The 11,614-nt window shown below is 40.0% G+C and overlaps 1 protein-coding gene across 3 annotated transcripts; it reads left to right on the top strand.

Moving 5' to 3' along the window:
• The first annotated feature begins 1,423 nt into the window (after window positions 1-1,423).
• Window positions 1,424-10,228, top strand: arf2b (ADP-ribosylation factor 2b). 3 transcript variants are annotated; one of them, XM_044338167.1, is made up of 5 exons: window positions 1,424-1,545; window positions 3,148-3,305; window positions 3,977-4,087; window positions 7,934-8,058; window positions 8,170-10,228. In XM_044338167.1, the coding sequence occupies exons 2-5, from the start codon at window positions 3,158-3,160 to the stop codon at window positions 8,329-8,331; spliced, it is 546 nt and encodes a 181-aa protein (XP_044194102.1). In that variant the 5' UTR covers window positions 1,424-1,545; window positions 3,148-3,157; the 3' UTR covers window positions 8,332-10,228. The 3 variants fall into 3 exon arrangements, with proteins under 3 accessions (XP_044194102.1, XP_044194104.1, XP_044194103.1); XM_044338169.1 differs by lacking the exon at window positions 1,424-1,545 and adding an exon at window positions 1,679-1,768; XM_044338168.1 differs by lacking the exon at window positions 1,424-1,545 and adding an exon at window positions 1,685-1,789.
• The last annotated feature ends 1,386 nt before the right edge of the window (window positions 10,229-11,614 follow it).

The following is an 11,614-nucleotide window of genomic DNA, read 5'->3' as shown; positions in this document are numbered from 1 at the left end:
AAAGACTGTAAATGTGTCATATATCCACTTGATATGACTAACTCAGACTGCTGAAGCCTCATATAAGCTTCAGATAAACCTTTAAATAACTGTGTGGAAACACTGAGGATTTTGGCCTCCATCACTTACATTGAAAACACATTTGAAGGATCTTTTAACAGCCAGTATGAACGGGAGGAATGATTACAGCGAGGAAAACCTCTTTCACCGTTAATATGGATACCTGACTGTTGTTTTAAGACAGACTTGAAAAATGTGAACCTGCCCTTTAAGGTTTTGTTCCTGTTTAGCCACAGGAAGTGGCCATCTGTAGATACTGGGTGATAAGGCCTGGCTGGCAGTTCCAGTTCATCCCATAAGTGTTGGATGGGGTTGAGGTTAGAGCTCTGTGTAAGCAAGCCAGTCAAGTTCTTCCACACCAAACTGGGAAAACCACTTCTTAAACTGGCTTTGCGCATGGAGGCCTTGTAATGTTGAAACAGGAAAGGGCTTTCACCAAACTGTTGCCACAAAGTTGGAATGGCACGACTGTCTCAGATATGATTATATTCTGTTGCATCAATATTTCCCATAATTGGCACTTCTAGGTCTGAATGAAAGACAGCTGAAGAACACCACTGTGCACATATTTTTAGCCATATATATTTACTTTGAAAATAATCCAGTATCAATAGCATAATTTCAGATGACAGCAGCAGCATTTTGTGAAGCTGGAGCTATGATATCACGCCATCATAACAAGAAAACACAGTCAAAGTCCAGTCAGTCAGTTGTGTTGTCCACTTGTGGTTGAAACTTGAATAAACATGAAAACATATTCAAATTTAAGAAGTTGGAATAAGAGAATTTGGACATTTTTGGTCTATGAAATGTCAAAAAATGATGAAAAATGTTGATCACTGTTGACGATGAGGCCCTCAAATGTTTCATTTTATCTACAACCCAAATATATTCAGTTTACTGTCATGGAAGACTAAAGAAACCACAAAATATTCATATTTGAGAGGCTGGAAAGAGAATTTGGATATTTTTTTCTTATAAAAATGAGTTGTTTGGTCAGAAAATAGTGAAAAATGTTGAACACTGTTGAAAATGACGCCCTCAAATGTATTGCTTAGCCACATAGTTCATTGTGAAAATAATCCAGTATCAATAGCATGATTTCAAATGACAGCAGCAACATTTTGTGAATCTGGAGTTGTGATAACACGCAATCATAACAAGAAAACACAGTCAAAGTCCAGTCAGTCAGTTGTGTTGTCCACTTTTCAGAGAGTCTGTAGCTGAAACTTGAATAAACTTGCGTGCGGTTCACTTCCTCGACATTTTGTGCACCGTGCAGACAGGGATCAGCTGATGCAGCGATAGGACGGCCGGCCAACAGAGGCGGGTTATTACTTACTCTACTTCCACTGTGATTGGGTCGTTAGGTCGGGTTTGAGAGTGGGAAGTACCCGTACGCCGGTGTCTCCCTGGTTGCGCAAGACGCCATTTTGGAGTGACAGTGAAAGATAACGGAAAGATCGAAAAGCTGTCTTTCTAAAGGTAATATTCAACTCAAACGCGCTGCTTTCTATCCTAAAATGTCTCGCTATGTGAAGCGGTTGTTGCGCTGCACGTACAACTCGTTTTAATCCGTGTTTAACATGACGTCACTGTGTTCTCTCTTAACTGTGACGCGGCAGTTAGCTAACAGCAGCTAAGCTAGGCGAGCTCGGCGAAGCAGTTCCTGAAACGGACGGACTGGGGGAAAAAAGAAGCTGCCACCGTGGGTTTTAATTAATAAACGGTACAACTTTAGTTTCACCGACGCTTTTTATAACATGTCAATGTTTAAGATGTGTTAACACCGCGTGTCTGTGTGTTGTAAACGGCGCTGCTCTTTACATCGGAAGATTTCGCCCGCTAGCAGCGAGCTAGCTAGCTAGCTGAAGCATCCGCCCTTAGTGAAGCTAATCTGCTTCGAGTGGTGGAAACCCGCTAAAGATACTTCGGCCGTTAAAATGTTTAAAAGGAGCAACGGTTTACCTAAACAGGGAGCTGGTTTCACTTTAAAATTAACCGTCAGGTACGCGAATTTAACCGCCGGGTGGATTTTCCGGCCTTCTGCTAAGGTCGGGCTGTTGTTAGCGTCTTGTGACGGCTCACGCATACAGTAGCTAACATTATCCTGCCAGCTGGAACAGGCCTCTCTTATCTGGCCATCAGTTAGGTATTCAGACTGTCCGGGTTTGGCTAAATAATGAGGTTTCAAGTAAGATGTAAAACACGCTAAGCTAACAGCGAGGTCGTAAAACATATGAAATGTTAGGTAATGTTTGACATTGTTGATGGTTTAGCTATAAGCGTTCAACGTAACGTTTAACCATTGAGTAAACATCTCGCTGGTGTCCCCACCATGTTACATTCACTGCCTCTGGTTCCGCGACAGTCAGTAGTAGCCACGATTAGTTGTTTGGTCCATAAAACGTCAGAAAATGGTGAAAAATGCCGAAATCGAATAGAAGATGACGTCCTCAAATGTCTTGTTTTATCCACAACCCAAATATATTCAGTTTACTGACATAGAAGACTAAAGAGACCAGAAAATATTCACATTTGAGAAGCTGGGATGAGAGAATTTGGACAATTTTAGTTCATTTGGATCATTTTGCTTAAAAATTAGTCCAAACGATTAATCAATCAGTCGTTCTGCGATAAAATGTCAGAAAATTATGAAAATTTCGATCATTACTGAGGATGACATCCTCAAATGTCTTGTTTTGTCCCGATCAACAGTCATCAACCCAAGTATAGTCAGTTTACTGTCATTGAAGACTGAAGAAATTTATTCAAATTTGAGTAGCTGACACTGTAAAAAACTGACTCTAAATTAATTAAATAATTGACAACTAATTGACTAATTGTAGCTCTAATCAGGAGTGTCCTTGATTTAAAATATACTGCGTTATCAACTGGCTTGGTTTATTTTAATTTTATCGTTATGAATATTACATTTACTGCCAGTATACCACCTATACTGTAACAGGTGTTGTTGATCATACCCTTCTCTTGCTCATCTTTTCCTCTTGGCGTGTGCTACCTTGAAACTGAAATACCACAGACGTGCAACTCTTCTAACCTCTGTTTCCTTCTCTACCTTGACAGCTTCGTCACCATGGGGAATGTATTCGCGAGCTTATTCAAGGGCCTCTTCGGCAAAAAAGAAATGAGGATTCTAATGGTTGGACTTGATGCTGCTGGGAAAACAACCATCCTATATAAACTCAAACTTGGAGAGATAGTCACCACCATTCCCACCATTGGTATGCATATCTATGTATTCATCTGTTTTTTTTCATTCTTATTTTACAGTTGTTGTTTTCTTTGTTTTTAATCAACTTTACCACTTGTGTATTTTGTGATTGTAGAGCTGTTACTCAAGTTACAGTTACAATTAGTTACAGGAACTTTATATGATACCTTGCTTTGAAAAATGTTTTCCTGCAAAACCTGTTTTTGATGTAGCAAAAGAGGCCAAGATTCTCAAATGTTATGTTAATGTCTGAACACACACAGTCTTGGAAGAGCTTAGTTTTTAGTAGTAGTAGTAATTAAATACACTATAAAAGAAGCAAAATTTGGATATAAATCAGGAACTATCAGATCATAAAATAAGTATAAAAGATTATGAAGCTGACCAGTCCTTTCATACTCACAGTTGGCTAGCACCAAACTGTTATTAAGGTTTGATATCTAGCTCTAGTTGTGAACTACTACTCTTAAACATTCACACCAATGTTGAGTTTTGAATTAAATTGACTTTAAATTGAATTTGGATACACAGAAATGTTAAAGCATTGAGGGTTCGATAGCTTTGTTAGCGGTGTCTGGCAGGTAACGTTTCAACATTCACAACTTTTTTAAATGTGTGAAAGTTTCCTCTGCAAGTACGTGATTCATCTGTGTTTCTCCTTTTTATTTTTCTCCTTTTCAGGTTTTAATGTTGAAACTGTAGAATACAAGAACATCAGCTTCACAGTGTGGGATGTGGGCGGTCAGGACAAAATCAGGCCGCTGTGGCGCCACTACTTCCAGAACACTCAAGGTGAGGGGGACTTGATCTCAGCTGGCAATAGAGTCAGTGAACATTACTGCCTATAGGTGGCCTCATTGGTGCATAAGAGATGATCTTAAAGCAAGTGAACCAGTGACTCATACACCATTGTTCCATTTTCAAAGGGCTTATTGTGTCATTCCTCCACTATTTCCTGAAATTTAATTCATCTAAATATGGCAAGGCAGTAAAGACTAATGCTGCCTAGTATTTACCCCCGGATGATGCAACCTGCAGGTACATTCTCACATGAACTGGTGTTTTGTCATAGTTTTACAATGAGGAACTTACCATGATTACAGCTGATTGAGGAGTTTTACTCCCGTTTTCGATTAGTTAAACATCTTGCAGCAGTAAACACCATCATCCAGTTAGACGCAGCATTATTGATCAATAAAGGGTTCAAGAATATTCTAGAAGAAGCATATTTGCTTCTGTTTCTTCCCCATGTGAAGATGTTGGTGTTTGGTTGCATATCCATTAACTTCCTGTCTGGAAAATGTCACACCCTCAACTGTAGTGTTTCACAATCTTAATGGGTCACAAGATGATTAAAACAAATAGAAAGAAAGAAAACAATGTTCAGACTTCTCTGTATTTTCTCTGGTTGTGTTTTTAGATTTGCAACGATTAGTTGAACGGTTGATTAATTGATCGTCAGAAAATTTAATTGATAGCTATTTTGATAATCAAATAATTGTTTTAATAATTTCTTTAAATAAAAATGACAAACTTGCTGGTTGCAGCTTCTCACATGTGAGGATTTGACATTTTTCACAATTTTCTGACATTTTGTAGACAAATTGATCAAATGAATGATTGAGAAAATCAGCAGATGTATTGATAATGAAAATAATCATGAGTTGTAGCATTTGGTTATCTAAAAACCTTTCAAATGAAACAATCTGAGGATGAAAAGTGACTCTTTGGTTGAACTGCTAATGCATGCCTGTACTAAGGTCACAATAACCTGTGATGGCTGTTAAGACGTAGCTGCTGCTTTGTTTTTCAGTGGTATACTGTGAGATGAAAAAAAAAAATCATCGAAAGCATGCAAAACTACCAGCATATGTTAGAGTAGTGATTACTGTGCCTCTCATTTTAAGTGTTGACATTTCAAACTGCGTAATCCTCCGTCTCTGAAAGGCTTGAAGAAGCAACAATTCCTCTGACTTTGAAGATAAAATGTGCAGACAGCAACGTGACTCCTGGTGAAGTGCTTTACCATTTTGTGTCAGAATACGAGAGTTAAAACCTTTTTAAAAGAGTGAGCTGTTTGCAGAGTGTTGGTTCCTTTTTGTTTTTGTGCTATTTTGCACCCAGCAGAGAGTCTGAATTTAACCAACAGCACGTCAAACAGAGCTGTGTACAGATGCTGCTACAGCAACCCAAGCAAGTGCCAGCTCCTCCGCAGGCTGGGGTTGTCCATGTCCGCTTCGTCTACTGTTACAATGAGCCTAAAATAACTTGTTTGTACTTTGGTGAGCTGCAGGGATAATAAAATATTTGCCAAACTTGCTGGCACACATTTCAGGAAGCCCGGCCGTCGTCTTCATGATAAATTCAAACCTGCCGTTTCATCACTCGTCTCTTTTGCTTCACAGTTTGTGGCTCAAACAACAACAACACAGAATCAGACGAGATAGGAAAAATGCTGCTGCGTTGTTTGCAATACGTTGCTCTGCTTTCTATGCACCAATCACAGGTGTCAAAGCGTGTGACTTCCTTCAGTTGTCAATCACGTCAATATTAGGTGTGGCTGCAGCAGCATGCAAGTTTTTTTAAAAAAAGGAAGTTAGCCTTGTAATTCAGTGTGATTCTCTGTATTTCAGTCTTCCTCAAAATGCTTCATTTATTAAGTCGTAGGCCTGTTATGATTGGCTTATCTCCCGATTCAGTACTTTCACAATACTTAGGTGTGAATTTGATATGTGTTGTGATTCTTAATGGATCACGTCATCTGCATTCTTTTACGAGTTCAAATGGAAACGCCCATTCAGCCGTTAGCAAAAAGCAGTGACGCAGGTTAGAGCGCTGATTTTTTTTTTCCCCCCCTCCCTGGCTGTCTAGTGTCTACACAGTTAGCATGTTTAGCAGAGCAGCAGCAGCGGTGAGTGCTCTGTCTGTGTGTCTGTGTGTTAGTTGGCTAGTCAAGCTGGAGGGTTTATATGTAGCAACTTATACAGAAACTAACGTCAGGTCACATGGAAAAATCTTTCTAGAAGGACTTGGAAAATAGCATTTTGACACTAGAACGTATGTACTTCAACCAAGATTTGAATACATGTGGAAGCTACAGAACGAGCCTCAAAAAATAAACTTTACTTTTTTGACACTAGAACATGGGGAAAAGTTGAAACATACACTTCTATAAACTATGTATATCATGAGTCATATTACCAAAAACAATGCACATAACACCAGCTCGTTCCCAGGCTAACTGTTAGCTGTTACTATAATTTTATACTGATTTAAGGAATCAGTGTGGCGATTAAGAAACTGTTAAAAAAAAACCCTTCGAAATTTACAGGAGGAAGTGTTGAAATGACTTGACAGCACTACGTCATAAATTTAACTGCACTTAAAGTTATCAGACACCTTTTTTAATGACGTGTTTAACGTGATCTTCACACGCAACACAACTGCATTTACCAAGTGACACATTTTGAGTTTATTTTGTAATTTGTTTTTCTCTACACTTGAATGCTGAGCTGTGTTCATGACTTTCAGCAGTTGACGTTTATCAGTATAATCCTTCAAGGTTTTGGGTATTAATCAAGATAACATTTCTGGCCATGTTAGTGTTTTGGGCTGCACTCATCCATTACAAAGCGTGAATATGAAGCTTTTGTCGGGGTCAAACAGACGTATTAAGCAACAGGAACAATTTGTGCAGAATTCATTCTTAATGGGACAAAGTTACAGTTTCTGTTCCATTAATAAGAAGAGAAGAGAATCCTCTGGAACCAGTGGATGCATCAGTGTTTCCACTACCACCACTGCCTTGTATCGATATAGTTTGATGTTGCCTGAAAACACATAACCCATTTCTTCCTCTCTCACACTCTCTCTGCACAACCCCACCCCCCACTCGCTCGCCCACAAGTTCTCCTGCAATAGAAGGAGACACAGCGCCGGTCCAGGCAGAGACCGAGGCGATCGGGTTCAGCTCAGATAATTGCGATGAAGTGTCAGAATGAATATCAGCAGCAGTGTGTGTTATTAAGCACAAGGCGCGTGTGGTTACGTCATGATAAACAGTGGCGTTATTTGTGAATGGAGCCACGCTAGCTGACTAGCTTGTAGCTAACTAGCCTGTGTTGCTAAGCGTCTCCTTTCCGCTCATAAACATCAGCAGCCAAGTCAAACACAGACAGGTCGTTTTTTTACTGGACTGTTTCTCTTCACTCACTTCCTGCCTTCAGTGTGCTGTCTGTTGCTCCGCCTGAGGCTGTTGATAGGCCAGTTTTCCTTTCACGAAACCCGTAAGAGATGTACAAGGCTACATAGGAGGAAATACTTTGTCTACCTCAGTCGAGAACTTAATTATGTCAGAGCAAGTAGGCCTGTTTGTTCTCTTTACATTTTTATTGTTATTTGCACAGCTGTGCAAGTAAAGCAGTAAACCTGGAGGAACCACTGATGCACGATCACAGACATTTCTGTGTTGTAACTAATATTACAGCCATATGTAACATGGGTGTGGGGCACTGCAAAGGTTGCTTGAAACAGACCATATCCACTTTCCCCCCAAAGTAAATTGGAAACTTGTGTGAAACAGAGGAACCATGGTCATACGTTGTTCAGCAGTTAACGTAGCTGTGTGTTGGTTTTCAGGGCTTATCTTCGTGGTGGACAGCAACGACAGGGAGAGAGTGAACGAGGCGAGGGAGGAGTTGTCCAGAATGCTCGCTGAGGATGAGCTCAGAGACGCCGTGCTTCTCGTTTTTGCAAATAAACAGGTGAGATTTCAGTTTTTACAAAATGTTCACATGCTTGTGAATGTGTATAGATATGTCTGGCGTTTGTCTCGAACCTGCATCATGACAGACTCCTTCTTCTTCTTCTCCCAGGATCTCCCCAACGCTATGAACGCTGCAGAGATCACAGACAAGCTGGGCTTGCACGCCCTCCGCCACCGCAGCTGGTACATCCAGGCCACCTGCGCCACCAGTGGGGACGGCTTGTACGAGGGCCTCGACTGGCTCTCCAACCAGCTGAAGAACCAGAAATGATCCATTCCACCAGTTTTGATTTTTGTTTGTTGTTTATTTTCTCTGTTTCAACACAGTGGCAGCACCGGATCCAGGCCCCCTCGCTCCCATCTAACCCAATTTTCAAAACCCCAGCTCTTTCTTTCAAGAACTTCCTTCATTCCCTTCCTTCTGCTTTCTCCCCCGGTCCCTCGTCAGTACTCTTGGGGCTCTAGCCTGTGCTGCTTGTGTGTGTGTGGGCGTGCGTGTGTGTGCGTGTACCTTGTGTGTTCAGCGAGCGTGTGCGTGGGTGTGAAGGCGTCTCTGTGTATGTTGGCTGGGATTGGGAGTAACCCTGGCGTGCCTTTTACACACCTCCTGTGGAATCAGCAGTCTGGTTTTCAAGCCCCCTTCTCCATCCACCAAACTCAGCCTCTGCCCCACTCAGCCTACCCCCACTCTCAGTCTTGCACGGCCCCCCCCCCCCCTTCTCCCCACCCTTACTCTCCAGAGGAAGCATGGTTTTCATACGGCAAAGAAAGAGCAAGGGTGCAAGCTGTCCTCCCCCCCCCCCCCTCTCTCCCTGTAGTATATATCTATGTTAACTAGAACCGTTCACCCGATGTAGACTGAATGCTAGATGTTCATTTTAACCTCCTTTTTTTTTTTTTGATTTTGAAACCCGCAACCCACCAGTAAATTGCATCTTAACCTGTATCAGGTCGAAGCAAATCAAAAAATAGAAAAAAAAAGGAAAAAAAAAAAAGAGAAACGCCCATCCTCGATCATTCTGGTGTCATTTGAAAATCATGCTGTTTGTTTTATTATTATTATTATATTGGAATATAACAGATTATTCTTAGCAATGGTTCTCCAATGAACACTACCTTTCTCTCCCCCCCCCCCCCCCCCCCACTAACGAGACCGTGAAGCACAAGGCAAGCCAACAATCTTAAAAAAATAAACAAACAATTAAATCTACTTAAAAATTAGAATCTGCATATGTGCAATTCTTGTCTTTTCAAAAAAAAAATTTTCTTTTGGTTAGCTGATGTTTAATTCCCCCCCATCTCACCCCCCCCACCCCCCACCCCCCCACCCCGCGGTTAAATTTGGATTTTGTGATGACCTTCAGTATAATCATTCTGACAGTGTTCATACTCTCGTAGGTGGAATATAAGGTGTTGGGCATTTCACAAACATGACTTCAGCCGGTTAAAACAGAGACAGGTGTCCTGATACATTCACAAGCTTCACATGTTATTCCTTTAAAGAGATGTTACATGTGTTATTTTTTTTTTTTTTTTTTTTTCTGTAACTAGTTTTAGCATTTCTATTTGTACTATGACTGCTGAACCAAATGCATTTGAGCAGTATGACAAATCCTGTATATGAGAGTAGTGTATCCTCGAGGGCCTCAACTGCGTATGATTTTCATCGAAGAGGTTTTTTTTTTTTTTTTTTTTTTTTTTTCACCAACGGTTGGCAGTTTTTACGTTTTTTGAAATCCGAAAGCATCCAGCTGTCTAATTTTTTCCTGGTTGGGATGAAGGATTGGCACCAAATATGAAGGCTCTTTATTTCTGTGAACAGTCCAGACATGAAAAAAAAAAAAAGAAAATGGAAACCTAGTTCGAATGCCTGGTTGTTTACAGGCTACTACACATTATAGCACTGCGTACTTCATGAAAAGACCAACACGTCGAGTACTCCGTCAGCGAGTGACGCGACGGCGAGCTGGAAGGACTCGGTGGTAGGCCTGTTGAGGGGAATGGGTGTGCAGTTAACTGGTCGTGAGATTCAGCAGGCGTCCTCAGTGTTGAACCATGGGGGTTAAGCTGGCACTTCTGTCAAGAATGATTGTAAATCTGTAAGCTCCCCTGTAAAACTGTTTCTGTGGGGATTTCCTGAACACATTAATAAACATGATTTGATCCAACAGTTGGTGGAAACGGACTCTTCTTGAGTTTCTAATATGTGTTTTTATGTGCTGCTCATGTTGTAGAAGAAGTAGTCAGATCCTTTACTTGAGTAGAAGTTATAAAAATACTTCACTACAAGTAAAAGTCCTGCATGAAAAATTAGAAGTACTATCAGTATTGCAGTAAAAGTAGTGGTTTGGTCCCTCTGACTGATATATTATTATATATGACATCATTAGATTATTAATACTGAAGCATCAGTGTTAGAGCAGCATGTTACTGTTGTAGCTGCTGGAGGTGGAGCTAGTTTACACTACTTTATATACAGTTAGCTAGTTTAGTCCAGTGGTTCCCAACCTAGGGGTTGGGCCCCTCCTAAGGGTCAGCAGAAAAATCTGAGGGGTTGTGAGATGATTAATGGGAGAGGAAAGAAGAAAAAACAAAGTTCTTATACACAAATCAGTTTTTGGACTTTTTCTCTAATCTTTGATTTTTGGTAAAATATTGGATCATTTGAACATTTATTGAAATCAAAGCATGTGAGAAGTTTCATCTTTAACAATGTGTTGTATTTTAAAAGCTTGTTTTATTATCCATTGTGTCAAATCTTCATCTGAAAAGTATCTAAAGCTGTTAAATGTAGTGGAGTAGAAAGTAGCATCACATGGAAACACTCAAGTACAAGTACTAAACTGCTTGTGGTTCTTGGATGATGTCCTATCAGTTTCATGGTCTTAAATCAGAATATCTTGACAACTTTATGTATTGTAATGAAATGAATTCACACATTAATGATCCTCAGAGAATGAACCATAATCCAGATTAACCAGTCTGTGTCTCAGTAACATCTGAAGGTTTTCACAGTGGATTTACTGAGAAGCTGTTTATCTGTGTCATAGATGACAGGAAACGGAATATATTTATCACACAAAACAAAACATTTCAAAATGTCAACCTTGGAAATTATAACATATTTTTCACTATTTTGTGACATTTTTTTTAGACAAAAGGATTTTCTCATGTGTAGCCCACTGGGACACTGTAACAAAACCTCAAGACAGTTGTAGCTGTTAAATAAATACAAATAAAATATGAAGATACTGAAATGTTTCAATCCAGCAGAGAATTACTGTCTACTGAAGACATCACCATTAAAACTAAAAGTCTGTGGATCATCAGAATAACAACTAATAACAGGACAATGTTTCTGAACAGATGTGATGTTGAGTTTTTGTTTTTTAATCACTTGAGTAGCACAAATTTCATCCTTTTAATGAATCACTCAAACGGTGATGCAAAAATACTCAACAACAGGATAACATTTATTTTTCTTATGCCAAAGAATGCAGTCACAACCAGTTTGTCCAGGAACAACAGCAAGATCAATATTTTAATAATAATAA

The sequence above is a fragment of the Thunnus albacares genome, chromosome 20 (assembly GCF_914725855.1).
Source record: "Thunnus albacares chromosome 20, fThuAlb1.1, whole genome shotgun sequence".
Taxonomy (NCBI): domain Eukaryota; kingdom Metazoa; phylum Chordata; class Actinopteri; order Scombriformes; family Scombridae; genus Thunnus; species Thunnus albacares.
Note: the sequence above shows the minus strand (reverse complement) of the source record. Positions and strands in the feature narration are given on the sequence as shown.

Coding starts and splice junctions, on each gene's coding strand:
- arf2b (XM_044338167.1), top strand. CDS start 3,158: ATGGGGAATGTATTCGCGAGCTTATTCAAGGGCCTCTTCGGCAAAAAA. Junction 3,306..3,976: donor CACCACCATTCCCACCATTG/GTATGCATATCT, acceptor TCTCCTTTTCAG/GTTTTAATGTTGAAACTGTA. Junction 4,088..7,933: donor CTACTTCCAGAACACTCAAG/GTGAGGGGGACT, acceptor GTTGGTTTTCAG/GGCTTATCTTCGTGGTGGAC.